The following is a 25,630-nucleotide window of genomic DNA, read 5'->3' on the forward strand; positions in this document are numbered from 1 at the left end:
GAGAATGCGAGCACGTGCACGAAGACGTCGTCGGGGATGCGGGGGTCGAGGAAGAGCCGGGCTTGCGCGCGCTCGTGGCACGGGGCCGTGCGGAAGTGCGTCGGCAGCTCGCGGCGGAGGGCGAGGAGCTGTTTTCGCGGCGCGGCGACGTACGCGGACCAGCTGCCGGCCGCGCGGACGTCCGCGAGGAACGCGGCTTTCTCCGCGCGTTCGGAGACAAGTCCCATGGCCTCGAAATCTCGGCCGCTGGCACTAAGCACGTCGAGCGACGCGCCCCGACTGAGGAAGAGCTTGCACGTTTTGACGACGTTGGCGTACGGGCTGCTGGCGGCACGATGGAGCGCGGTAAGCCAATAGCGACCGCGCGCCGCATCGACGTCAGCGCCGGCGTCCAGCAGGAGGACCGCTGCGTCGCATCGGCAGTAATCGGCGGCGGCGTGCAGCGGCGTATAGGACGAGTTGGCCGTCACCGCTTCCACGTCCGCACGGTGGTCCAGGAGCCAACGAATGACCGAACAGTACCCAAGCTCAGCTGCGCGATGCAGGCGCGTTTTCCCGGGAAAATCAATTAAGCCATACTGGTAGAACTTGAGAGCATTGATGTCGCCGCCAGAGCGGACCCACGCCCGCGCTTCGTCGAGAAAGGCCTGTTCCTCGGACGGCCGTAGGAGAAGACGTTCGTTCGCGTAGGCGACGACGACGTCGTCGTCCGAGTCCGCGCCGCCGCCGACGTCGGCGAGGGCGGCCGCGGGCCGGCTCGGCGCGCCGCCGTCCGCCGCGGGCGGCGCGCCGCCGCGGCTCTTCTTCGCGCAGCGGCGCCGCCGCCGCGCGGAGCTGACCATCGTCTCGACCCGGGCCTTCTAAAAGCGCGCAAGTTGAAGAATCAGGTTCCGCCCAAGGGGAGCTTCACCATGGCTACAGTGCCCCTTGTTCCACCAAATCATCGTTCGGCCCGACCAAGGTGGCAGCCCGCCTGCGGCGCCGCCCTTCTCTTCCAATGGGTTTCTCCTCCGCGGAGACGACCCGGCGGCGGCTGGACGGGGCCGGCGGGGACGACGCCTTCGCGACGATGGCCGTGGCGACGCCCGTCGACGAGATCGCGACGACGACGGACTCCGAGGCCTTTTTCACGACGACGGCCTGCTACGCGCACCCGTCGCCGCAGGCGCCCTTCGTGCCCCGGGCCCTCGACGCCGCGCCGCCGCCCTTCGAGCCGACCATCGCCATGGTCGCGGAGATGGACCTCGGCGAGGCGCTCGGCGCGACGCGCGTCGCGGAGTCCGACCTCGGCGGCGCGCTCGGCGCGCCGCGGCCCAGCGCGGCGCCCGGCGGCCGCCTGCCGCCGCTGCCGCTCGACCTGTCGGGGCGGAGCCTGGACCTCGGCGCGCCGCCGCTCTCGAGCGGCCGGCGCCGGCCGCGGCGCGCGGCGCCGCGCGGGCCCGCGCCGCGGCCCGGCGACGACGACCCGCCGCCGGCCTACGACGCCGCGTACGACCCGCCGCCGGCCTACGACGACGCGCCGCGCCAGCCGTCGGGTGGCCTCGCGCGCTGCGGGAGCCTGGACGGCCTCTGGCGCGAGGTCGCGTCGCCGCGGCACCGCGGCGGCGACGCGGAGGCGTACTTGCAGCGCCTGAACCTGCCGCTCGGGCTCAAGCTCCAGCTCCAGAAGTCCGTCGACACCTACGTCGAGCGCATCTGGATCATCGATAATTCGGGCTCCATGAGCACCTGCGACGGCCACAAGATCATGCGCAGCGCCTGCGGCGACGTGTCCGTGACGTGCAGCCCTGTGTGCAAATCAACCGCTGGTTCGGACGTCCCGACCAAACTTCAAAATTCTCTAGCTCGGTCGAATCGAAGTCGTTTTGGCTAATTTTTGGACGAGTCGATTGCTCTCGGCGAGTTCTCGAAGCACGGCGCCCATTGAAGTCGTGTTGAAGATTTATTCTCCACACAGCTGCAGCCGCTGGGAGGAGCTCACGGACACGATCCACTGGCACGCGACGCTCGCGGCGCGGCTCCGCGCGCCGACGACCTTCGTGCTGTTGAACCCGCCGGGCAACGGCGAGCCCCAGAGCTGCAGGGTCGGCTACGAGCGCGACAAGCGCTGGCTCCACCGGGGCCACGACTCGATCTACTGCGACCCGGCCGACGGGTCCATCACGCACACCGTCGACGAGGACTCGGCGGAGTTCGAGGTCGAGCGGCTGAAGAACATGCTCGCGTCGGGGCCCGGGGGCAAGACGCCTCTGTGCGCCGCCGTGACGTCGGTCTGCGGCGTGCTCGCGCGGCGCGCGCCGGAGTTGCGCTCCCGCGGGCGGAAGGCGTGCGTCGTCATCGCGTCCGACGGCGCGGCGACGGACGGCGACGTGCACGCGGCGCTCGCGCCCCTGCGGGACCTGCCGGTCTGGGTCATCGTGCGCCTCTGCACGGACGAGGAGAAGGTCGTGAACTACTGGGGGCGCGTCGACGAGGACCTCGAATTGGACATGGACGTGCTCGACGATCTGGTCGGCGAGGCGAACGAGGTCTGCGAGCTGAACCCGTGGCTGAGCTACCCCATGGTGCTGCACCGGCTCCGGGAGTTCGGCAGCTCGGACAAGATCTTCGACCTGCTCGACGAGCGGCCGCTGAGCCTCGCGGAGGCCAGGGCAGGAAAAGAGAGCGAAATTCCCAACTTCAAAGGCTCCTCTCTCGGCCGTTGTCCAGTCGTTTCGGCTGATTTTTGGACGAGCGATCATCTCTTGGAACGGTCTCGAAGCGTGGGTGCTTTTTCCGGAACGCGCGCGCGCGGAACACTCACGTTGAAGCGAACTTGAATCTCTCTTTTCCTGCCCAGGCGGAGGCGGCGGACCTCGCGAAGCTGATCTTAGGGCCGCAGGCGACGGCGGCGCTCCCGCACCCGGAGCTCGACTTCCCCGCCTTTTCCCGGGCGCTCAAGGGCGCCCTGGCCTGCGAGCCGGCGGTCTGGTGCCCGCTGCGGAAGCGGCTCCTGCCCTGGATCAACGTCCGGAAGCTCCGGAAGCTCCGGAAGCGCAAGCCGCTCCTGAGCCACCCGGCGCTGCTCCGCGCCCAGAGCTCGAGCGCCGCCTGCGTCCTGTCGTAATTAAAAAAAAAGGGCGTTTGTTTCATGGGGTGCTTGCGGGCGACAGTGGCGGCGAGGCCTGGCGCGCGCGGCGACGCGCGCCGCTGGTGGCGCTGAGCGCGCGGCGCCAGTTGTTGAGAGCGCTCAAAAAGCATCTCCCAAGGTCGACCCGCGCGCCGCCTCGTCGCGCCGCGCGACAACCGAACGCAGCTCCAGCTCCAGCGCGCGCATAAACCAAACGATGGACGACGACGACGACGACCTCTTCGGCGACGTGCCCGCCGTGCGGCGCCCGGCGAAGAAGCCCAAGCCGTCGACGTCGCTCCTCGACAGCTTCATGGTCGCCGACGCGAAGAAGGCGTCGCGCCTCGAGTCCCTGCGGCTCCAGAACGCGGCGTCCCGCGAGAAGGTCGCGTCGATCAGCGAGAGCAAGGAGCCCTGCTGCGAGCCCGGCGGCGGCGCCGCGGCGCCGCAGATCGACTGGGACTACATCCGCCGCGGCGCGGGCGCGGCGCCGCCGCCGGCGAAGAAGCTCGTCGACGGCTCCGACGACGAGGACGGCGTCGGCGGCGCCCTGGACGACGAGGTCTACGAGGCCGTCATCGGCGCGGCGCTGCCCGCGCACCTCGGGTCGCCGGACGAAGCGACCGCGGCGAAACTGCTCGCGCAGGCGCGCTTCGAGCTGTCGCGGGACGCGGGCGCCGCGCGCGAGTGCAAGGACAGCAACGCCGTCGCCCTCGCGGAGTACGGCCTCCTCGAGGCCTTCGCGCAGCTCGCCGCGGAGGACGACGACGCGGCCGCGGCGGCCGCCGCGGACGCGGGCTCGCCGCGGCGGCGGCCGCCGGACGCGACCGCGCGCCTCGTCGAGGCGCTCGAGGAGGCCTACGGCGCCCACTACGTGACCACGCAGCGCGGGCTCGGCGCCGCGGCGGGCCTGCGGAAGCTCGACGTCGGCGCCGCGCTGATCCGCTGGCTCCAATTGCTCGTCGCGTTCGACGCGCGCGACGCGGTCGCCTTCGGCGCCGCGGAGACGCTGGCCAAGCTCGCGGAGACCCACGACGCGGCGACGCGGCCGCTGCTGACGCCGGACGTCGTCACGCTCGTGCTGCGCCACTACGTCAAGGCGCCGCTCGACCTCGGCGAAGCTCTGGGCGGCGCGGGGCCCGGGTCGACGCGCGACGGCAACGCGCCCGCGCCGCGCCGCCTCGCGCGCTGCCTCGGCGTCTGGGCGGCCTGCGTCGACGCCGGGGCCGCGGCCCTCGACGCGCCGGCGCTCGCGGCGCTCGGGAAAGTCTGCGCGGGCGTCGTAGCCCCCGACGCCGCGGTCCACGACTGCCGCGGGTGCCGCGCGGCCGCGCGGGACCTCGCGCGCGCGGCGCTCCTCGCCGCGGCGGACTTCGACGGCTTCGGCGACCTGCTCGCGCCGGCGCTGGTCGAAGACGCGGCGCCGCTCTCCGCCGGCGACGCCGCGGCTCGCTACGTGATCGCTTTGAACGCGCTCCCCTGCCCGGCCGACGGCCGCTTCGTCGCCGCGCACGTCGCCGCGGCGACCGGGGCCCTCGTGGGCCTCGGGGCGCTGGACGACGCCGGCGTTCCGCCCCCCGCGCGCGTCGCGGCCGCGCTGCACAAGTGCGAAACCTCGAAAACCGCCGAGTCGCCGTGCCTCGGCGCGCACGAGACATTCTACGCCGCGCTCGCCTGCTGCGCGTCCCTCTTCTCCCAGCTCGCGCCGACGTTGGCGCCTCCGGACCGCGCGCTCATCGAGGACGCGGCCCAGGCCCTCAAGCGCAAGCTCCGCAACGAGATGGACCCCATGGCCGCGCGGAACATCGAGCTCCTCGACGCGCTCCTCACGGACCTCAAGCTCGACACGACGAAGAAGGTCTCCAAGCAGACGACCCTCGACTTCGCCGCCAAGTAGGCGGCACGGCCTGAGACGGTAACATTAGTGCACCTTGCACTGATCGTGAAGATTTGCGAGCGCGCGCGTGCTCTCTCTCCAGACGTCAGACCGCCGGCGTCGCGCCGCGTCGAAGAAAGCGCGCACCGCATACGAGTCGACGAAGGCCGCCGAGCGCAGCGAAGAAAGCGTCGGCGCGCCGTCACCGTATACTACCATGCTCCGCGCCACGATCCTCACCGACAGCCAGCGCGCCGTGAAGCAGTGCGCCAGACTCTTCGACCAGCTCCGCCTGACCTGCGAGGCGCCCTTCGCCGTCGGCAGCACGGGGAGCCGGACGGCCTACGCCGCGGACAACGTGGGCATCGAGGTCCTGGAGGTGTCCTGGCTGTCGCGCGTCCGGCAGGCCCGCGGCGCGCCGCCGCTGGGTTCGTTGGTCGCCTTCGGCGCGACGACGGGCGCGTCGACGTCCGTCGGCGCCCTCGTGCACCGGTGCTGGCGCGACGGGCCGGGCCTGGCGCTCGGCGGCTTCGAGTTCGCGCCCGGCGCGCGCGGGCGGCTGCGCGAGGTCGTGCTGAGCTCGTCGGGCGTCGAGGCCTCCGCGCGGGAGCTCTGCGACGCCGCGCGGCGGTGCCACGGCGCGACGTCGGCGTCGCCGGGCGTGCTGCGGTCCGGCGCCGTCGACTTCCGCGTGCAGCCCCTGTCGCTGGGCACGTCGGCGCTCGTGCTCCGCACCGAATCCGTCGCCGACGCGCTCGAGGAGCTCCGTTCGTGCGGCGCGCGCGCGGACCGCGTGGGCCACTCGGCGTTCGGCGACCCGGGCCAGCTCGTGCTGGGCCTCCCCTGGGCGGCCGGCGGCGTCGAGCTGCGCCTCTGCGAGCGGCTCGAGCCCGCTTCACAGTTCCACGAGTCGCACTCCGCGATCGCGGACTCGCCGGACGTGATCCCGGACCTCCAGTCGAAGCACCTCGCGGGCGCCGTCGAGGGCGCCGACGACGCGAGCGCCGCGACGGCGCGGGACCCCATCGGCCACTGCTGGATCGAGGCCCACGCCATGCTCAAGAGGCCACACAAGCTCTTCCTCGCCAAGTAGCGCGCGCCTTGTTCGCCGCCCGGCCGATGTAACTTTTTCCGTTCGTTACTGGGCCCTTCGCCTAGGGCGCGAAGACGACCGCCGCGCCGGCGCCCTCGGGCGAGAGCACCGCGCACGTCGCGCCGAGCGCCGCGGCTTCGTCCGCGCCGAGCGGCGCGGGCGCGACGACGCCCGCGACGGCCGGCGACCGCGCGGCGGCGACGACGGCGGCGAGGTCCGCGGCCGCGCCCGGGACGAGGACGACGGGGATGTCGAAGCCCACGGGGCTCTCCTCGGCGTCGTCGTGGCGGATGCCCTTGAGGTCCACGTGGCTGCCCAACGCCATCCGCGACCGGTTCGCCTCGAGGGCCGCGACGGCCAGGGCCGCCGCCGCGGCGTCGGCGACGCGGGCGACGAAGAAGTCGGGCGCGGACGCCGCGCCGACCTTGAGGTAGGCCTCCGCGTCGCCGTCGACGTCGAGCGACAGGCCCGCGGCCGCCGCGCCGTCGCCGCGCGCCGCCAACAGGCACTCGAGGTCCAGCGCCAGCAGCGTCTCCGCGAAGAGCTTCTTCTCGCCCTCGGACACGAGCGACCGCGGCACGCAGTGGCGGTACCCGCTCGGCTGCGTCTTCTTGAGCGTCTGGTCCGGCTCGTTGACCTCGTAGTAGGAGATGTCGTTGTCGCGGCCGTAGTCCTCGAAGAAGGGCACGGCCTGGGACTCGAGGAAGGGCACGCCCCACTTCGTGCCCGTCGCGATGGCCGCGACGTCGCCTTTTTCGAAGAGCGCGGCGTACTGCGCCGTCAACGCGGCGCGGCCCTCGGCCTTGAGGAGCAGCTCCGCGCCGAGGAGGCTGTCGCCGCTGGCGACGGTCTTCAGGAGGATGCGCGCGCCTTTCGAGAGCTGCATCGTCCCGACTTTGCGACAGCCGCGGTCCGAAGCCTCCAGCAGCTGCGATCGATGGCCGCGGCGAAATTTCAGCGATGCTGAAAACTTCCACATCGATCGTCGTCCATCGACCTCGACGCTCGACGCTCCGCCGCCGCACTCGCGGACAGCGAACGCCAAAGCACCCATGGCCGACGATCCCAATGGCGAGGCCGCGGGCATCGCGTTCCTCGAGGCGAACAGGGCCAAGCCCGGCGTCGTGTCGCTGCCGACGGGCCTCCAGTACAAGGTGCTCGTCGAGGGCGCGGGCCTCAAGCACCCGACGGTCGACTCGCCCTGCGAGTGCCACTACGCGGGCATGCTGCTCGACGGCACGACCTTCGACAGCTCCTACAAGCGCGGCAAGCCGAGCACCTTCGCGCCGAACCAGGTCATCAAGGGCTGGACCCAGGCGATGCAATTGATGGTCGTCGGCGACAAGTGGGAGATGTACATCCCCTACGAGCTCGCCTACGGCGCCAACGGCAAGCCGCCGAAGATCCCCGCCAAGGCCATGCTGATCTTCGTCATGGAGATCGTGCGCATCAAGGGCGACAGCACGCCCGTGACGAACTTCCCGGCCTGGGCGCCCGACGATCTGGCGCTCTGGACCGCCAAGGACGAGGCCGCGTGCGACGCGTGGCGCGAGGCCAAGGCCAAGAAGTACGAGGCCGGCGACGAGAAGCTTCTAGCCAAGTACGCCGACCGCGGCGCCTTCGACGCCTGGCTCGACAAGCAGTGCCTGTCCACGAAGAACCAGGCGCTGTGGAAGCGGACCAAGGCCGCGAAGCGCGCCGCGGGCGCGGACGCGTCGAGCCCGCCGCCGCCCGACGAGAAGCCCAAGCTCGACGCCAAGATCGCGCGGAAGCTCCTCGACGGCTGCCTCGCGGCCATCACCGTGCCCGCGACGAAGGAGAAGCTCGTCAAGATCGTCGAGGACATCGAGGGTACGGGCGACGAGTCGCAAAAGGGCATGCTCCGCATGGTCAAGCTCATGCCCGTCGTCTCCGAGATCCTCGCGCCCGTGCTCGACGACCACGGCTACGCCAAGGACGACCTCATGACCGTCGCCATGCAGCTCCAGGGCTTCGCGGCCGAGGACCCGACCATCGGCGTCGACACGATGAAGCTCATCAAGGCCGTCCAGGGCGACCTCTCCGACTTCGTCTAGGCGACTTTAAAAAGGTTTGCTCATCAGGGCCGTCCAGGGCGACCTCTCCGACTTCGTCTAGGCGACTCTAGGAAAAAACGGTTAGTCCCGGCCGAAGAACGACGCGAGCGCGGCCTTGGCCTTCTTGAGCAGCTTCCGCGCGCCCTTCTTCCGCTTCTTCGGCGAGTCGAGGCCGTCGAAGAGCGCGAACGCGGGTTTGTAGCCCGCGCAGTCGACGTCCGGCGCGTCCGCGTCGACGCAGACCGCGGGCGTCTCGACCGTCGCCGCGTAGACGCACGTCGACGGCTCGTCGACGTCCAGGATGCCCGTCTCGGCGCCGCAGACGAGGGTCACGGCGAGGGACCGGCTCGGCCCGTTCCAGCAGTGCTCGCCGTGCTCGTAGACGAGCGTCGCGGTCACGTTGTTCGCGTGTTTCGTCGACCGCTGGTAGTCGCCGAGGCGCGTCGACCCCTGCTTGGCGCCCTTGAAGAAGCAGACCTCGTACTTGTAGCCCGAGAACTTCTTCGAGATGCACGTCTCGCGCAGCGGCCACAGCGCGGAATCGCGCCCGTAGCGGTCGTCGTCGCCGAGCGCGTCGCGCGCCTTGTCGAGGCGCCGCTCCTTCCGTCGCTGCTCCTCCTCGAGGTCCCGGAGCGCGCCCTCGAGCTTCTTCAACGCCTTCTTCTGCGCGGCGCTGACGTAGCCCTTGTCCGGGTCCGCGTGGCCGTCGACGTCGAGCCGCGGGTCCGCCGGCTCGTAGCTCTTCCCGTAGTCGAAGTCGTCGTCGTCGTAGCGCCGGCTCTTGTAGTCGTCGTCGGGGAAGACGTCGTCGGGGATGTCGCCGTACTCGTCGTCGGGGAAGTCCTCGTCGTCGAGGCCCGCGAACGAGTTCGACCCGTAGTCGCCGTCGCCGTAGTCGTCCCTGAAGTCGTAGTCGTCGCCGTAGGCGTCGTAGTCCTCGCCGCCGCCGTCGAGCTCCACGGTCTGCTCGTACTCCGGCGCGGGCTCGTCGAGCGCCGCGTCGGCGTCCGCGTCGGCGTCCGCGTCGGGCCGCTCGGGCTCCGCCTCGGAGTCTGCCGCGGCGTCCGCCTCGACGGCCTCCGTCCCGGGCTCGGGCGCGGCCTCCGATTCCGCTTCGGCCTCGACGGCCTCCGCCTCGGCGCCCTCCGCCTCGGCGCCCTCCGCCTCGACGCCCTCCGCCTCGACGGCGTCGGCATCGGGCTCGGGCGCGGCCTCCGATTCCGCTTCGGCCTCGACGGCCTCCGCCTCGGCGCCCTCCGCCTCGGCGCCCTCCGCCTCGACGCCCTCCGCCTCGACGGCGTCGGCATCGGGCTCGGGCGCGGCCTCCGATTCCGGTTCGGCCCCGACGGCCTCCGCCTCGGCGCCCGCCGCCTCGGCGCCCTCCGGCTCCGGCTCGGCGGCCTCGTCGGCGGCCTCGGCCTCGAGGGCCTCGGCCTCGGTGGCGGGCTCGTCGGCCGCCGGCTCGGCCTCCGCCTCGGCGGGCTCGACCGCCGGCAGCCCGTTGGCGACGCGGGCGAGGCGCACGAGCGCGTCGCCGGCCTTGGCCTCGCGCGCGAGATCGACGACCAGCCGCCGCAACTCCGACCCGGAGAGCGCGTCGAGGCGCAGCTCCTTGTAGATGGCCCGCTCGCCGTCGGCGCGCTTCAGCGCCGCGTGGGCCTCGCGCGCCTCGTCGACGCGCGCGCGCGCGGCGTCGATCTTCGCGCGCAGGCCGTCGAGCTCGCCCTCGGAGCCCGCGAGGACCCGCGCGGCCTCGGCCTTGCCCGCGCGGGCCTCGCAGGCCATGGTGCGCATCTTCGCGACGCCCGCGGCCGCCGCGGCCCTGGCCGCCGCCGCGTCGGCCTCGGCCCGGGCCCGGAGCGCCGCGCAGTCGTCGCCGCAGAATCCCGCGGGTTCGTCGGCGCCGTCGCAGCAGTCGCAGACGCCGTCGCCGACGCGGCTCGCGGGCAGGAACGCCGCGGACCCAGCGCCGCCGCCGGCGCAGGCGAAGGACGGCCGCGCCGCGAGCGCCGCGGACGCGCAGGCCGACGTGTGCGGCTCGTCGCCGCCGTCGACCGGGCAGTCGCAGTAGTCGTCGTCGACGCGGTCCGGCGGCACGGCGCAGGCGGGCGCGGCGTCGTCGGCGACGGCGCGCAGCAGCGCCGCGAGCAGCGCGGCGATGCGCCAGCGCCACATTGGTGCCGGCGCGTCGCGACGAGGCGAATGTCTTTGGACGCCGACTGTGGCGAGGCGGCGAGTCGGCGGCACCGTCGACCAGACCACGCGCACCGCCGCCTACGACACGATGCGCGCGCTCCTCGCCCTCGCGGCCCTCGGCGGCGCCAACGCCTTCGCGCCGCCGCCGCAGCCGCCCGCGACCCTCGTGCGACGGCACGCCATCAAGGTGAAGGTGGAGGTCGACATCCCCGCGCTCTGGGACGGCGCCAAGGAGGCGGCCTACAAGGTCGGCGACCTCGCCGGCGCCGTCGCCGGCTCCAGCGGCGAACAAAGCGCGAAGCCCCCCGCCGACCCCCTCGCCGCCGCGTCGGCGAAGATCAACGCGACGGTGGCGTCCGCGGCCGAAACCGCGGACGCGATCCGGCGCTTCCCGGCGGACGTCGAGGCGAAGGCCGCCGCGACGGTCGAGAGCGTCGCCAAGACCATCGACACGGTCCAGGCGCTGCCGGGTCGCGTCGCGGAGACGCTGGACGAGACCGTGGACGGCGCGAAAAGGACGGCGGCGCGCATCAAGTCCATCCCGTCGCGCGTCCAATCTTCCGTGGACGAGACCACGCGATCCATCACCGGCGCCATCGACTTCGTCGCCGACCTGCCGTCGCGCGCGCAGCGCACGGCCGACGGCGTCACGAAGACCGTGACCCAGACCGCGGAGACGGTGGAGAAGGCCGCGTCGGCCACGAATTCCTTCCTCGGCGCCGTCAAGGGCGCCGCGAAGGAGATCGCCGCGTACAAACCCGAGGACGGAGCGAAGGCGACGGAGGAGATGCTCGCCAAGGCCGACGCCATCGCCGCGGGGAAGGCGCCGACCGCCGCGCCCGCGGCGCCGGAGAAGCCCGCCCCCGCGTCCAAGGCGCCCGCCGCGGCGCCGAGCCCGCCCAAGGCCGCGGACGCCGCGGCGGACGCGGTCGCCCTGGCGACGCGGCTTCGCGACGCGGTCGTCGACGTCGACAACGCGGCCTACGGCGACAAGATCGCCGCGTCGTTCCTCGCGTCGCTGGTCTTCCTCGGCGTCGTCATCCCCACGTCCCCCTTCACGGCGCCGCCGCCCGTCCCGACGACGAAGCGGGAGAAGCGCGCGGCGTACGTCGCCGCGGAGCTCGCCGCGCGGAAGAACGCGCCCCGTCCGATCGCCGTCGACGATTAAGCTCCTCATATCTGCTCGAAGTAGCGGCGCATCTCGAAGTCCGTGACGGCGCGCTCGAAGGCGAGAACCTCGTTGTCGAAGAAGGTCGCGTAGTGGTCGACGACGACGTCGCCGAAGGCGCCGCGCGCGAAGGCCGACGCCTTGAACGCCGCGCTCGCGTCCTTGAGCGTCGTCGGCACGAGGGGCAGGCCCGGCGTCGAGTAGGCGTCGCCGACGAACTGGGCCGGCGGCTCGAGCTTGGCCCGGACGCCCGCGAGGCCCGAGGCGAGGACCGCGGCGAAGGCGAGGTACGGGTTCGCGTCCGCGCCGGGGATGCGCATCTCCACGCGGAGCGCCTCGCCGGAGCCGACGACGCGGAAGCCCGCCGTGCGGTTGTCGGCGGACCAGACGAGGGCCGTCGGCGCCCAGCTCTTCGACTGGTAGCGCTTGTAGGCGTTGACCGTCGGCGCGTAGAACCTGGGCGGCGGCGTCCGCGGCGGCGGGCGAACGGGGGACGCGGCGCGCGCGCGGCATGAGGTCGGGCGTGTGCGCCATCCAGCCCGCGAGGAAGTGGGCGAAGACGTCGGAGACGCCGCGCGCGCCTACGGCGTCCCTCCTTTTCTCGCGGGCGGCGCGCGTCGCGCGGGCGCGCACCGGGCCCGAGGTCGCGGTCGCCGAGGAAGGCGTTGGAGCCGTCGGGCCGCGTGAGCGAGCAGTGGATGTGGCACGAGCTGCCCGGCTCGTCCGCCGACGGCTTGGCCATGAACGTCACGGAGATGTTTTCCTGGTCCGCGATCTCCTTGAGGCACTGCTTGAAGACGACGTGGTTGTCGGCCATGGCCAGCGCGCCGTCGTAGCGCACGTTGAGCTCGTGCTGGCCCTTGGCCGCCTCGCCCTTGGACGTCTCGACGACCATGCCCGCGGCCTTGAGCGCACGGCGGACGCGGCGGTGGTAGAACTCGGTGCGCGCGCCCTGGAGGAGGTGGTAGTCCTCGACGTACTGGCCGATGGGCTCGAGGTTCGAGTGGCCCTTGGCGTGCGCGGCCTTGTAGGAGTCCGCGTAGATGAAGTACTCGAGCTCCGACGCGACGTTCGCGCCGCCGAGGCCCGCGGCGTCGACGGCGTCGACCTGGCTCCGGAGCACGGACCGCGGCGCGACGGCGACGGGCGCGCCCGTCGCGCCGTCGCGCACGTCGCACTGGACGAGCGCCGTCTTCTCGCGCCACGAGCACGCGCGCAGCGTCGCGAGATCCGGCGCGAGGTGGAAGTCGCCGTAGCCCTCGGCGTAGCCGAAGCCCGCGTAGCCGTCGACGGGGTCCATGGCCATGTCCACGGCCGCGAGGTAGTTGCAGGCGTGCGTGCCGTGGCCCAGGGCGTCGGCGAGGAAGAAGTCGGCGTCGAAGAGCTTGCCCATGGGACGGCCGTAGAGGTCGTGCATCATGACCATGACCGTCTCGACGTCGCCCGCCGCGACGCCCGCCCGGAGCTCCGACGCCGTCATGTAGGACCGCAGGGGCGCGGCGCGGCGCGCGAGGGCGCGTGCGGCTATCATCGTGCACTGAGAGGCTGCCCCGGAATTCAACCTCAACCTGGGGGTTCACCATTGCCCGGAAAAGCGCGCCACGCGACCGGTGCCGCCGGAGTTCGAGTCCCCTTTAGCGCCCGTTACCTCGGCGCGACCAGGGGCGGCCACCGCGCGGCGAGGGGCGCGTCCGCGCCCGCGGCGGCCGCGCGGCCCGCGCGGAGCGCGGCCGCGTCCGGCGCCGGCGGCGCGCCGAAGCCCGGGAACGCCGCGGAGAGGAAGGCGTCCCAGGCGGGGATGGACCACTCCTCGACGTGGCGCTCGACGAGGCCCGAGTCGCCGAGTGTGAACGTCGTCCGGCCGACGAAGGCCTTGATCCGCGGCCGCCAGGGCAGGCGCAGCGCGCCCTCGAGGCGCCACTCGGCGACGATGGTCGACGCGTCGACGAACGTCGGCGGCTCGAGGAGCTCGACGGCCGACCGCCGCGCGTCGAAGAGGCCCCGGAGCGACTGCGCGAAGATTTCGGGCGACCGCACGGGCATGTCCGGGTCCGGCGAGTCGAAGAAGCAGCGCGGGTCGTAGATCTCGCGGCTGAGGAAGCCCGTCACGTAGTACTGGCGCTCGTCAAAGTCCGCGGCGAGGACCGCCAGCGTCTCCGCGCGCGAGAGCGTGGCCCCGGCCGCCGGCGGCGGCGAAACGGCCGCGAACGCGTCGAGGCCGAGCAGCGACTTGTGCCGCGCGTAGAGCCAGGCCTGCGACTCGCGCGCCGCCTGCGCCGCGTCGAGGAACCGCCGCTTGAAGAAGGGGCACTTGAGCTGCTGGGCGCGGCCCTCGAGGCGGGAGGCGAGGGACAGCGCACTGGCCGCGGGGGCCCACAAAAAGAGCACGACGGCCGCGAGCCGTGCCCGCATCGTCGAGGGCGCGCGCCGACGCGTTTCGGGGACGAACGGTCGCCCAGATCGTGCGGCGCGGGCGCCGAAATCGGGTCCTTGAGGCAAGCCCAGAGTCTGGAGATCGAGGGCAACCACATTGCTCGAGAGGTGCACCTTGGCGCCGCGCGCGCGCAGTGCGCCATGGACAACACCTTGAACACGAACCTCGCGCGCCTTCGGTCGCAAGCGCACCTGATCCGCACGTCCATCGAAGCGCTCATCGGCCAGGCGCGGTTCCAGGCCGTGCTGCGCTGGGAGGAGGTGCTCTTCCAGTTCAACACGCTCCAGCGGCAGATGGACGACCTCCGCGACGAGATCGTCGCGCTCCCCATCCTGTCCTACTTCCTCCTCGCGCCGAAGCGCCTGCCGACGAACCCGGACGACAGCGCGCGCGCGGCGTCGCGGCGGTCGCGCGCCGCGACGAACGGCGACGCGTACGCCCCCCCGCAGTCCCGATGATGCTGAGCACGCGCGAGCTCCCGGCCATGGAGGAGGCCTGGGCCGCCGAGCGCGCGGCGCCGGAGCCGCGCATCCCCACGGTGCGTCGCTCCCGTCCCGCCGCGCGCCGCGCGGCGACGCGGCGACGCGCCTCGCGCGCAGGCCCAGGTCGAGGCGCACAACGCGCTCGTCGAGGACCTCGACGCGATCCTCCAGCCCGCGGACTACCGGAGGCCACTGCCGCCCGCACCGCCCGCGGCCGCGCCGGCCGTCGCGTGGCCCGCGGACCTCTAAGATGTCGGGTGGCTTCTGAGGCCGGCAGTGTCGCCGCAGCACTGCTGCGGACGTCGCACACGCCGAATGTCCGCGACGTTCTCTCTCGTCGGTGCGTTCTCCATTCGACTCCATTCCCCGGAGGAAGGAGCAAACCTCAACTTGTCGGGACTGCAACGAATCTTCTGAGATGTTTCATTTTTAGCCCCGTCGCGCCGACGCGGCTGGCTGGCCTGGGCCTGTGGAAGACGCCACCCTCCCCAGCATGGGCCGGGGCGGGTCGGGCCCGAAGGCTTCTAGCGAGGTGAAGAACGCGCACTGGCCCCCGAAGAAGAACGATCCCGTGCACAGCCACGAGCCGCCGGAGAATTGCTGCTGCTGCCCCCAAAAGGTCGTCGAGGAGGACCCGCGCATGGTGCGCGTCAAGTCCATGCAGCACATCCACGTCTCCCAGAAGGTCATCGACGCCCAGCCGAAGCCCGAGGACGGCGCACCGGACGCCGGGGAGACCAAGGAGGAGGGCCCGCCGAACGGAGGCGGCGGCAAGGAGTCGCCGCCGCGGGCCGAGAACGCGTCCGACGAGCCGGCGCCGGAGGCGCCGAAGCGCATGGACGACGACTTCGACGACGACCTGAGCCGCTACCCGGAGCCGGAGATCGTCATCGACGAGGTGTCCTTCCCCGAGGCCGTCGAGCGCAAGGACGCGCCCGCGATCGGCATCATGGGCTTCCTCTGCTGCGGCGGCAACAGCGGCTTCAAACGGGTGGGCTCCGGCGGCGCGCCGGCGGACATGCCCTGAGGCGAGCCGGGCGCCCTCGGCGCCCGCCTGTGTGCATAGCTTGTGTGTCGCCCGCCGCGACGAGCGCGGCCCGCGGCCGGCGCGAAGAAAAAAGAAGCGCCGGTGTGTAATTCGCGGAGGTAGTGGACGAGGTGCGTTCCGCCCAGGATAGGAGGGCGGTTCGAGGGCCGGGAGCGAAGTGAAGAACTCCGTGCGACCCGCCATTGAGTTCAACATCGCGATAACGCCTGCAACACAAACCGTGAGCGGCTTCGTTCCAGCACCAGTGGTGAATTCTCCGCGTCGATGGTCGACCGCACCGGCAACGGCGCGCGCGGCAGCCCTCTGCGGTTCGCGGTCGCGTCGCAGCTCCTCCGCGGCGCCGGCGCCTGGGCGCCCGACGCCGACGCCCTCGCCGCGACGGCGGGCCGCGAGGTGCGCGTCCTGCACCGGCACGCGAAGAGCAACGCGTTCCTCTACTTTTACGACGCCGACGACGAGGCGGCGGCGTACGGTGCGGCGACGCCGACGGAGGCGGACGCGGTCGAGGTCACGGGCCAGGTCACGGGCTCTACGTCGCGCTCATGGAGGCCCTCGCGGCGCGGGGCGGCTGGACCGTGCGCTACTTCGTCATGTGCGCCGAGTCCTACGACTGCGCGGCGAACCAGACGGCGGGCCTCATCCCCAAGGGCACGGAGGCCGTTATCAGTGTCCTGCGGCCGTGACGATTTTCGAGAGTTTTTTAACCGGGAAAACGATGAATAATCGTTACCGACGTGCTTGGTAGGACTTTATGCGCTACTTCCAGGACAACATGACGACCTTCGACGCCGTCGTCTCGTCCTTCCCGATGACATCGGCGACAATACCCTACCTGTCGTGGCTCGAGCCGCCGAGCCTCCGGACGGGCTGGTCGGCGTTCGCGCGGGCGCGCGGCCGCGCGATATGGTATGGTCCGACGCGCCGCGCGACGCGCCGCCCGCGCAGGTGCCGGACGGCAAGACGAGCGCGTCGCTCGTCGACCGGCTCGAGAACTGGACGCGGCCCTTCTCCGCGGACGTCTGGCTCGCGCTGTTCGTGCTCGTCGTGCTCGCCGGCGCGGCCTACGCGCTCCTCATCCGGGACGAGGCCGCCGGGAACCCGGGCGAGGACCTCTACACGGGCGTCTACCAGGCCGGCGTGACGATGACGGGCGCCGGCGGCTTCGAGCCGACGTCGCGCGCGGGCAAGGCCTTCGTCCTCATCTTCTCTTTCTTCACGCTGCTCGTCGTGGCGGCGTATACCGCGGGACTGCGGCGTCCTCCCGGCGCGGCGCTCCCGCCCCACTCGCGCGCGATCCGCAGGCGAACCTCACGACGTTCCTGACGATCTCCGCGATCGGGCAGCAGCCCATCACGCGCATCCAGTCCTTCGAGGACCTCGGCCTCCGGCCCTGCGTCAAGGCGACGTCGACGCAGAATTGGCTCGACGCGAACTACCCCAACGTGCGCTACGTGTCCATAAAGGACCTCCCGGGCTACGATCGCAGCGCCGACGCCTACTCGCAGCTCTTCCACTTCTTTCTCGACGGCGAGTGCGACGGCGTCGTCACGCACACGCACTACGCGCGCAACACGTTCATCCGCGACGCGCTCGGCGGCGGCGGCGCGCTCGGCTGCGACGTCGAGCCGATCGGCCCCGTCGAGGGCGAGTACGTCTACAGCATCCCGTTCCGCGACGACGCCGATGACCCGCTGAAGGACGCGGCGTCCTACGCGCACGCGCTCCTCATCGCCGACTACGCCAAGGCGCCCATCGAGGACGCGTTCTTCCCCGTGAACCCGCGCGTCGCCGCCGGCTGCGGCGCCGGGCCGACGGACGACGACCAGGACCTCGTCTTCGGCTTCCGCGACATGATCGGCTACTTCTTCATCGGCGTCGTGGGCCTCGCCGTCGCCGTCGTCGGCGTCCTCGTCGGCAAGGGCGAGGCGCGCTACCGCGCCGCGCGGCCCGAGCCCGGAGCCGCCGCCGCCGCCGCCGACGCGGCCGACGACGGGGACGCCGAGGCGCCGCTCAACGCGATCCGGCGCGAGCTCGCCGACATCCGCGAGCGGCTCGACGCCCGGGCGCCGTCGCCTCTCCCGTCGCCCCGCGGCCAGAGGAAGAAGCGCGGCGCGAGGAGAGCGCCGAAGGCGCCGCTCTCGCGTGCTCTCGTGCTCTCGCGCCTGCAGGAGGACGAACTCGGCGACATCGAGCTGCCCGGCGGGCGCGACGAGACGGCGCCGTCGCTATGCGGCGGCTCCTTCCTGTACGATCAAGAAGCTCTGCTCCCGGGGGCGGTCCGTCGTCCGGCGGCTCGTCGGAGCGCGCGGACGCGCGCGCAGGGGTCATGTACAAGGAGCACCGCCATCGATCACCGCTGCACTTCGGCCGGGGCCGACCCGCGGAGGAGCGGCGCCTTCTTCGCGTCGGTCGTGTTGGAGACGACGGCGTCCTCCGCGAGATCACAGCAGCATTTCTTCTCACCCCATTGCCAGCAATAGCTCCCGCAGTCGTCCATATACGCCGGGTCGCATTTGACGCAGTCGTAATCTTCCGTCCGCCCGGGGCAGTCGCTCCCGCATCGTCCATCGCAAATCGGGGCTGTCCCGATGACCGTGCCACCTGTCCGGCCCAGAGCTTGGCAGTAAGCGACGCACGTCGTACTGTCGGCGGCCACCTGGACCATGAAAGAGACCAAGAGCGTCTTCATCAGCAGCGCCATATTCGGATGTCAGCGCGTCGACCTTGAACGGCAGTTGAACCTGCAGTGAGCCTCAGAGTCTTTGGATGGTGAGGTCCATCGCGTGCCTGCTCGCCGTAGTCGTGCCCGCGGCTGCCGCACTGTCGACGATGCAGCGATCTCCAGCGTTCCCGCGCAACAAGGATCCCATCGCGGCGGCGATGGAGGCCGCCGGCTTCCCGGACTGCGGTACCATCTTGGAGCTCGGCTGCGGTCCCGGCGAGCACGCGCCGGACTTCGCGCGGCGCTGGCCGACGCCGACCTTCCAGCCGACGGACGCGGACGCGTCGGCGCTGCGGTCGTCGGACGCGCACGCGGCCGCCGCGGGCCTCCTCGGCTCGCGGATCCGCGCGGCCGCGCTCGTCGACGTGTCCCAACGTCCGTGGCCCAACGTCGAGGCGGGCGCCTACGACGGCTGCTTCTCCATCAACGTGGTCCACATCATGCCGCGGTCCGCCGTGGGCGCCTTCTTCGCGGGCGCCGCGGCGGCGCTCCGGAAGGGCGGCGTTTTGGGAATCTACGATACGTGGACCTTCGCGGGCTCGTACGTCGGCCCGAACAACGAGCGCTTCGACGAGTCGCTCCGGGCCCAGGGCTACGGCGGCGTCGCGTCCATCGAGGAGTGCGACGCGGCCGCGGCCGCCGCGGGCCTCGAGCGGCGCGACGTCGCCTACCTCCCCGCGAACAACCAGTTCGTGACCTACGCGCGTCGCTAACGGCGCTAGGCCACGAGCGTCGCAGAGACGTCGTCGAGGTAGACGTGGCCCGGCCCGCCGGCGATCTCGAGGACGAGGCCGACCTTGCCCGACGGCGTCGCCGGGAGGTCCGCGAGGTCGATCGTCGCGGAGCACGTCGCGTAGGCGGGCCCGAGGACGCAGGGCGCGCCGGCCAGAGCGCCGCGCCAGGGCTCGGACGGCGACGCCGCGTGCTCCGGGTCCGCGGGCGCCGGGTCCCAGGCGCCCGCGGCGATCGCGAGCGTCGACCCCGGCGGATTGGAGAACGCCGCCAGGGAGACGCGGACCGCGCCCGTCGCGCCGAGCGCGCCGAGGTCGAGGCCGAAGCCGAGGGGCGGGCCGTAGGCGTCGAGGCCCGCGCCGGGCACGGGCACGCGGACGGGCTCGTCGTTGACGAGCGTCAGCCGCCCCGCGCGGCGGCCGCGGAAGGGCCGCGCGCCGTCGACGCTCAGCCACACCTTGCCGTCGCGGCCGTCGTCGACGGCCGGCAGCGTCCAGTGCTGCGAGTGCATGTCGTAGTTGAAGCAGTTGCCGCGCCGCGGCGTGTCGGCGCACGTCACGTACGCGGGCACCGTCGGATTCTGGACCCACTCGAAGCCGCCGTCGCTCACGAGCTCCGCCGGCGGCGCCGCGGGGACGTCGCAGCCGCCCAGGGACCAGATTTTCGTATCGAGGCCGTCGAGGACGTCGGAGAAGGCGCCGTTCACGACGGGCCGCGACACGTTCGCGTCGAAGAGGCGTGTCGCCGCGCCGGCGGCGCCGGCCGCGGCGAACGTCGCGCGCGCGGGCGCGTCGCCCGCGTTCACGGCGACGACGCGGACGCACCCGTCGAGCGCGTAGGCCGCCGCGCGGACGACCGCGGGCCGCGACGGTTCCAAGAGGTCCTCCGCGGCGACTCGGATCTCCCGCCGTTCCCCGCGCATGAGGTGCGGGAGGAGCTCGTTGACGATCGCGTTCGCCTCGTCGACGTAGGGCAACAGCGGCCAGCGCTCGAACCCCTGTTGCCGGTTGAAGACGTACCAGTTCAGGTGGAAGAGGTCGCCCGTGACCAGACCGACGAAGGCCTCGGCGACGACCGCGCGGCCCGTCGCCTGGCGGCAGGGCTGCGGCATGTTCACGACGGGCTCCCACCGCATGGGCGCGAGGCGCAGGGCGCCGTCGCCGCCGGCGAAGGCGAACTCGCCGCCGACGGCGTCGCCCGCGTGGCTCGGCAGGTCCGGCCGGTAATTCTCGCGCATGGGCAGGTCCACGGCGAGAAGCGGCTCCTGGAAGCTGTGCATCTCGCCGCACTCGAAGGCGCCCGCGGCGACGTGGAAGGGGTCGAAGCGCCGCAGCGTCTCGTAGGCGTCGCGGACCTCGCGCGTGTACGCCGCGCCCTTGCAGCAGTCGTCGCCTACCAAGCATGACGGTGACGACTTCTCATCGTTTTCCCGGTCAAAATCTCTCGAAAGTCGTCACGGCCACAGGACGCTGGTGCGACGACAGATGTAGTAGCCGAGGAACGCGGGGTGGTCCCGGAGCCGCGCGGCGTGCTCGACGAGCGCCGTCGCGTTGCCCATGCCCGAGACGCCCAGCAGCGCGGAGATGCCTACCGCGTGCAGCGCGTCGAGCTCGGACGCGTTGAGGTCGCCGCCTCGAATGACCGTCGTCCCCCTCTTGGCCCAGTCCGCGACCGTGGACGCGCCGCCGGCGAAGCGCGGGTCGAGGCCCTCGCGGAAGACCGCGGCGTCGCCGTCGAAGACGCCGACGCGGCCGTACTCGAAGGGCGAGTTGAACCAGCCCGCGAGCGCCAGGGGCGTCAGCGCCGCGTCGCCAGCGGCGGCCAGCGCGGCGCCGCGGCCCGCGGCGCGCGCGTCGCCCGCGAGGTAGCCGCGCGAGTACGCCAAGGCCCGCGTCTCGTGGTCCACGGCGACGATGGAGCCCGCGTAGGACGACGGGGGCACCGCGCGCGAGAACCGCCGCGTCGCGGCGACGGCGACGTCTCCGAATTCCGCGACGAACGTGACGTTGCCCTCGACGCGGTCCGCGGGGACGGCGCCCAGCGAGAAGGGCAGGCGGAGGTCCGCGGCCGTCGCGGCCGTCGGCGCCACCAGGACGACGTCGTCCGTGAGGTCCGCGGACGCGAGCGTCGCCGAGACCGTCGCGCCCCGGGGCCAGAACGACGGGTCGAGCCGCGCGAGGAGCGCGCCGGTGCGCTCGACGGTGTAGGGCCGGCGGCCGACGGCGAACTCGACGGCGGCGAAGACGCTCGCGATGGGCGCCGAGGCCTTGTCGGACCAGTCGCCGGCGCCCGTCGGGCTCGCGCGGACCGTGCACGGGCCCCCGTTCTGCGTCGGGACCGTCGTCACGACGGCGCGCGTCGGGCTCAGCACCGTGGCGTTCAGCGCCCGCATGGGGCGGTAGACGCTCAGGTCCGCCGAATAGAGGTTGCCCGAGAGCCCGTCGATGGCGACGACCATGCCGTCGGCGAAGTTCTCGCCGTCGATGGTCAGCTGCGTGGCGATCTCGCGCGGGAAGCGCGCCGGCGTTATGGAGATGACGCGGATTGCGCCGTTCGTTGCCGTCCGCGTGCCGAGGCGGCCGAGCGCGGGCGCCAGCAGCAGCAGCAGATGCATCACAAGGGGCTGCTGCGCGACCATCGCGACCGGAACAAAGGCAGGTCGAAGGCGACGGCAAGTTGCTGTTCAATGAATAGACGCACCGCAGTACTAGTTGCGCACACACTCCCTCAACGGGCGCTCGCGGTAAGCGGCGAGTTACCACGGGGAGGCCGCGGGGGGTGGGGGGGGGCGGGAGGGGTGCGGCGCGCGGTCGTCGCGGCGCGCGCGCGGGTCGTCGTCGTGTCGGGGGGCGCGTCGGTCTTCGGGCGGGGGATCCGCCCCCTAGTCCTCCATGACGAAGGCCGGGGCGCCCTTTTTTCGTTGGCGGAGCTCCTTCTTCGACGGGGACTTGGCCGCGGCGACCTCGGCCTTGGGGTTTTTCGCGCGCCACGTGTCGAAGTTGGCTTTCACGTGGCACTTGGCCGCGAAGAGCGCGTCCTGGTCCTTGTCGCTGAGGGCGTCCCACTCCTCGGGCCCGCCGAGGTAGGTCTCCATGAGCTCCTGCATCTCCGCCTCGGAGAGCGCGGCGCCCGCGGCGAGGCGCGCCTGGACGTCCTTCGCGCGCTTCTGTTCGTTGAACTTGGCGAGGGGCCCCGCGACGAGCTTGTAGAGGATCGTGTCCTTGGCGCTCGGGTAGGCGAACTCGGCGGGCAAATCGGAAGCGGCGACCAGGTCCTTGACCGTCGTTTCCAGCAGCTCGCGCTCCTCCTTCGACGTCATCCGCGCCTTCGACTTGTCCTTCTTGCGGGCCGCGGCCTCGGCCTTGACGATCTCGTCGGCCCGGAGCCGGATGTCGGCGGACAGCGACGAGTCCCGCGACTTCATGAGGCAGGCCTTGGTGAGCTGGGCGACGTAGAGCTGGTGCTTCGACAGCTGCAGCGCAGGCTGCACGAGCGACGCGAAGAGGAGGATGAGGAAGACGGCGAACCGCAGGTCCGTCTTCGGCTTGTACTTGAAGTCGATGAAGGACCCGTAGAGGCTCCAGTACTCGCCCGGGTTCTCCGTGTAGTAGTCGAGCTTCTTGCGAAGCTCGTCGTCGGTCAGCACCTCGTTCGCGCGCGCGATCTTGTTGAAGCGGGCGAGGGCCGCGGCGTCGCCGGGGTTCTTGTCCGGGTGGAACTCGAGGCTCAGCGTGCGGTACTGGCGCCGGATCTGGGCTTTCGTGGCGTTGGGCACGAGGCCGAGCTCCGTGTAGCAGTCGGGCACGCCGCAGAACTTCTCCCACTTGTCCTCGAACTTGGCCTTGCCCGCCGCGGCCGCCAGCGACGCGGCGAGCACCGCGACCTTGAGCATGGTTCGAGGCGTGATCGGCGCGTTTTCGGAGGCGGCGCGGGCGGTGGCTACGGCTACGGCGAGTGCCACTTGGAGCTGCCTCAACTCGCCTCGGCGGCGGCACCATCAGCCGGATCGCCTCGCTGATCGTGCTTGCGGCCGCGCGTCTCGTCGCACACTCACAGCAACCATGGCCGAAGGAGGTGCCAAGCCCGCCGGAAACCCGCTCTCGAGGTGCGTTCGACCCGTGCGCCCGTCCCGCCGCCGCCGGGGCGCGCGGCGCCCGCCGCCCGCGGGCCGAAACCGCCCAGAAGCGCACAGTTCCTCGCGCCGCGCCGCGGCGCGCCGCTCACCTCCCCGCCCGCCCGCAGGCCCGCGCCGGCCCGCGGCCCCGCCGGCGGCGCCCTCCAGCAGCGGAAACGACCGGCGCGCACGTCGTCGGGCGGCGGCGCGCGCGCGATGCAGCGGTCGCAGCCGGGCATCCTCCGCTTCTACGCTGACGAGGCCCCGGGCCTCAAGATCGGCCCCACGACCGTGCTCGTCATGAGCCTCATGTTCATCGGCTTCGTCGTCCTCCTCCACATCTACGGCAAGCTCATGTCCTAGGGCCGCCCCGCGGCCGCGCCCATGACGCCCGAGCGCCGGCGGAGGCGCGCGTCTCGTAAAAGATCCACCTCGACGGCGCCCGGAGCGTTACCAGAAACGCTAGTTCCCCCGCGTGCCGAACTGGGACGCCCAGTCGTCGTAGCGCGCGAGGAGCGCCGCGTCGGCCGCGGGCTTGATGGCGCGCCGCGCGGCGTCGAAGTCCGCGAGCGACACGGGCCGCACGTCCCGCGCGCGCGCCGTCGCGACGCGGTCGCCCAGCGCCCGCAGGGGCCCCATGGCCGCCTCCTCCGCGAGCGCGCGCAGGTCCGACATGGAGTAGCCCTCCGTCGCGGCGACGACCTTTTCGCGCCGCGCCGCGTCGAGCGACGTGCGCGCGCCGTCCTCGCCGTCGAGCAGCGCGTCCAGGAACGCGCGCCGCGCGGCGCCGTCGGGCAGCGGGATGAGCACGCGCCGCGGCACGCGGCGGAGGAACGCGTCGTCCAAGTCCCACGGGCGATTCGTCGCGCCCATGAAGAGCACGCGCCCGCCGCCGCCGAGGCCGTCCAGATGCACGAGGAACTCCGTCTTGAGGCGCCGGCTCGCCTCGTGGTCGCCGTCGCCGCGCCGGCTCAGCAGCGAGTCGACCTCGTCGAGGAAGACGACGGACGGCGCGCGGTCCCTCGCGACTTTGAAGAGCGCCTTCACGAGCTTCTCGCCCTCGCCGAGCCACTTGGACGTCAACGCCGACGCCGAGAGCGCGAAGAAGGCGAAGCGGCTCTCGGACGCGACGCACTCGGCCAGCAGCGTCTTGCCCGTGCCCGGCGGGCCGAAGAGGAGGACGCCCTTCGGCGGGGACCGGAGGCCCTTGTACAAGTCCGGCCGCAGGTAGGGCAGCACCACGGCCTCCTTGAGCGTGCGCTTCGCGCCCTCGAGGCCCTTGACGTCGCTCCAGCCGACGCCCGGCGACGCGTCGAGCATCTCCGCCAGGATCTGCGCCTCGTGCGGCGACGGCGCCTCCGGGGCCACCGGCGTCTGGGCCGGCCGCGCGGCCGGAGCCGCGGCCGACGGCGCCGGCGGCGGGCGCGGCGGCGCGGCGACGCGCGCGCCGTAGGCGTGGTGGTCCGGCGCGCGCGCGCCGAGCGACGCTTTCAATTGCTCCGCTCTCGCCAAATACTCCTCGAACTTTTGAGCCAGCTGGGCTTTTTTCGCCGCGTCGCGCTCCTGCTTGAGGCAGCCGAGGAGCGTCGCGAGGCCGTCCTCATAGAGCGCGAGGGCGACTTTGAACTGCTTGAGCTCGTCGAGGCGCTTGCCCTCCTTGAGCTTGGCCACCGCGCTCTCGAGGGCGCTCTTCTTGGGCTTGCTGCCGGTCATGGACGAGAGGAAGGCGTTCATCGTGTTGTTTCGACTGTCCGGGCTGGCTGTCGCGGCTACGACGTCGAGGCAAGCGCCGCGCTTTTCGGGCTGGCCGTCGCGGCTACGGCGTCGGGGCAAAGTCGCGGACCATGCTGAATTACCACAACTTGGCACAAGGGCTCGCTTTCTCGCGGCCGCGCCCCAAGCTCGACGTCGCGCCGGCAGCCAATACCGACGCGCGCGACGCGCACGGCCGCGCCGGCCCGCCGCCGATTGCCCTAGGAGACGCAGCGACCGGCGGCCGCCGCGCCCTCGCGGAACGCGGAACGACCGCCGAGCCCTCGACGACCGACGAGCGCGCACAGCACGCACAGCCATGCCGCAGATCGTGCGCATCCGCGTGCCGACCTACGAGGACATGGACGTGGGCGCCGGCCCCATCACGCTCTACCCCGTGGAGGTGACCTACGACACGGGCAAGTCGCGCAAGGTGTCGAAGCGCTACAGCGACGTGCTCAACTTCCACACGACCTTGCTCAAAGCCGCGCCGCACGTCGCGCTCGAGACGTTCAACTTCCCCCACAAGTCCCTCTTCTCCACGTCGGCGGAGTTCACGAAGGAGCGGCGGCGGAGCGGCTTCGAGGAGTACTTCGAGCTGCTCTTACGACTCGGCGCCGCGTACGCGCCGTTCGTGGCGACGTTCCTGCGGCACGGCGAGTTCCAGGACGAGGTGCCGTCCTTCGAGGAGCTCGGCGCGTCGGCGGGGGGCAACCCGCCGACGGCGAAGCGCCTGAACTCGCTGCTCCTCGACGGCCTCGGCGGGCGGCCGCACTCGCCGCCCGCGCTCAAGCTCGAGCGGCCGAAAACGGCCTTCCACTGGTTCGGG

The 25,630-nt window shown here is 72.2% G+C and overlaps 10 protein-coding genes across 10 annotated transcripts; 6 read left to right on the plus strand and 4 right to left on the minus strand.

Annotated features, from left to right (window-relative positions):
- Nucleotides 1–1,069: 1,069 nt before the first annotated feature.
- AURANDRAFT_62281 (expressed protein) lies at nucleotides 1,070–3,106 on the plus strand (the record flags this gene model as incomplete). The annotated part of the gene is made up of 3 exons (XM_009036130.1): nucleotides 1,070–1,770; nucleotides 1,958–2,708; nucleotides 2,840–3,106. The coding sequence occupies 3 exons, from the start codon at nucleotides 1,070–1,072 to the stop codon at nucleotides 3,104–3,106; spliced, it is 1,719 nt and encodes a 572-aa protein (XP_009034378.1).
- A 220-nt stretch (nucleotides 3,107–3,326) lies between these two features.
- AURANDRAFT_62282 (hypothetical protein) lies at nucleotides 3,327–5,006 on the plus strand (the record flags this gene model as incomplete). Its single annotated transcript, XM_009036131.1, has 1 exon — nucleotides 3,327–5,006. The coding sequence occupies one exon, from the start codon at nucleotides 3,327–3,329 to the stop codon at nucleotides 5,004–5,006; it is 1,680 nt and encodes a 559-aa protein (XP_009034379.1).
- Nucleotides 5,007–7,130: 2,124 nt separating this feature from the next.
- On the plus strand, nucleotides 7,131–7,529 carry AURANDRAFT_22659 (hypothetical protein; the record flags this gene model as incomplete). The annotated part of the gene is made up of 1 exon (XM_009036132.1): nucleotides 7,131–7,529. A coding segment is annotated over one exon (399 nt), but the record flags the coding sequence as incomplete, so codon positions are not given.
- An 855-nt stretch (nucleotides 7,530–8,384) lies between these two features.
- AURANDRAFT_17811 (hypothetical protein) lies at nucleotides 8,385–8,597 on the minus strand (the record flags this gene model as incomplete). The annotated part of the gene is made up of 1 exon (XM_009036293.1): nucleotides 8,385–8,597. A coding segment is annotated over one exon (213 nt), but the record flags the coding sequence as incomplete, so codon positions are not given.
- A 2,925-nt stretch (nucleotides 8,598–11,522) lies between these two features.
- On the minus strand, nucleotides 11,523–12,997 carry GS (hypothetical protein; the record flags this gene model as incomplete). Its single annotated transcript, XM_009036292.1, has 3 exons — nucleotides 11,523–11,933; nucleotides 12,013–12,098; nucleotides 12,151–12,997. The coding sequence occupies 3 exons, from the start codon at nucleotides 12,995–12,997 to the stop codon at nucleotides 11,523–11,525; spliced, it is 1,344 nt and encodes a 447-aa protein (XP_009034540.1).
- Nucleotides 12,998–15,745: 2,748 nt separating this feature from the next.
- Nucleotides 15,746–16,804, plus strand: AURANDRAFT_62284 (hypothetical protein; the record flags this gene model as incomplete). The annotated part of the gene is made up of 4 exons (XM_009036133.1): nucleotides 15,746–15,953; nucleotides 16,001–16,140; nucleotides 16,227–16,274; nucleotides 16,427–16,804. The coding sequence occupies 4 exons, from the start codon at nucleotides 15,746–15,748 to the stop codon at nucleotides 16,802–16,804; spliced, it is 774 nt and encodes a 257-aa protein (XP_009034381.1).
- A 1,451-nt stretch (nucleotides 16,805–18,255) lies between these two features.
- On the plus strand, nucleotides 18,256–18,933 carry AURANDRAFT_59922 (hypothetical protein; the record flags this gene model as incomplete). Its single annotated transcript, XM_009036134.1, has 1 exon — nucleotides 18,256–18,933. A coding segment is annotated over one exon (661 nt), but the record flags the coding sequence as incomplete, so codon positions are not given.
- A 3,606-nt stretch (nucleotides 18,934–22,539) lies between these two features.
- On the minus strand, nucleotides 22,540–22,728 carry AURANDRAFT_9205 (hypothetical protein; the record flags this gene model as incomplete). The annotated part of the gene is made up of 1 exon (XM_009035935.1): nucleotides 22,540–22,728. A coding segment is annotated over one exon (189 nt), but the record flags the coding sequence as incomplete, so codon positions are not given.
- A 471-nt stretch (nucleotides 22,729–23,199) lies between these two features.
- AURANDRAFT_17697 (hypothetical protein) lies at nucleotides 23,200–23,400 on the plus strand (the record flags this gene model as incomplete). The annotated part of the gene is made up of 1 exon (XM_009036135.1): nucleotides 23,200–23,400. A coding segment is annotated over one exon (201 nt), but the record flags the coding sequence as incomplete, so codon positions are not given.
- Nucleotides 23,401–23,667: 267 nt separating this feature from the next.
- On the minus strand, nucleotides 23,668–24,693 carry AURANDRAFT_11529 (hypothetical protein; the record flags this gene model as incomplete). Its single annotated transcript, XM_009036291.1, has 1 exon — nucleotides 23,668–24,693. A coding segment is annotated over one exon (1,026 nt), but the record flags the coding sequence as incomplete, so codon positions are not given.
- Between the last annotated feature and the right edge of the window lie 937 nt (nucleotides 24,694–25,630).

Source organism: Aureococcus anophagefferens (genome assembly GCF_000186865.1).
Source record: "Aureococcus anophagefferens unplaced genomic scaffold AURANscaffold_4, whole genome shotgun sequence".
In the NCBI taxonomy this organism is placed as follows: domain Eukaryota; class Pelagophyceae; order Pelagomonadales; family Pelagomonadaceae; genus Aureococcus; species Aureococcus anophagefferens.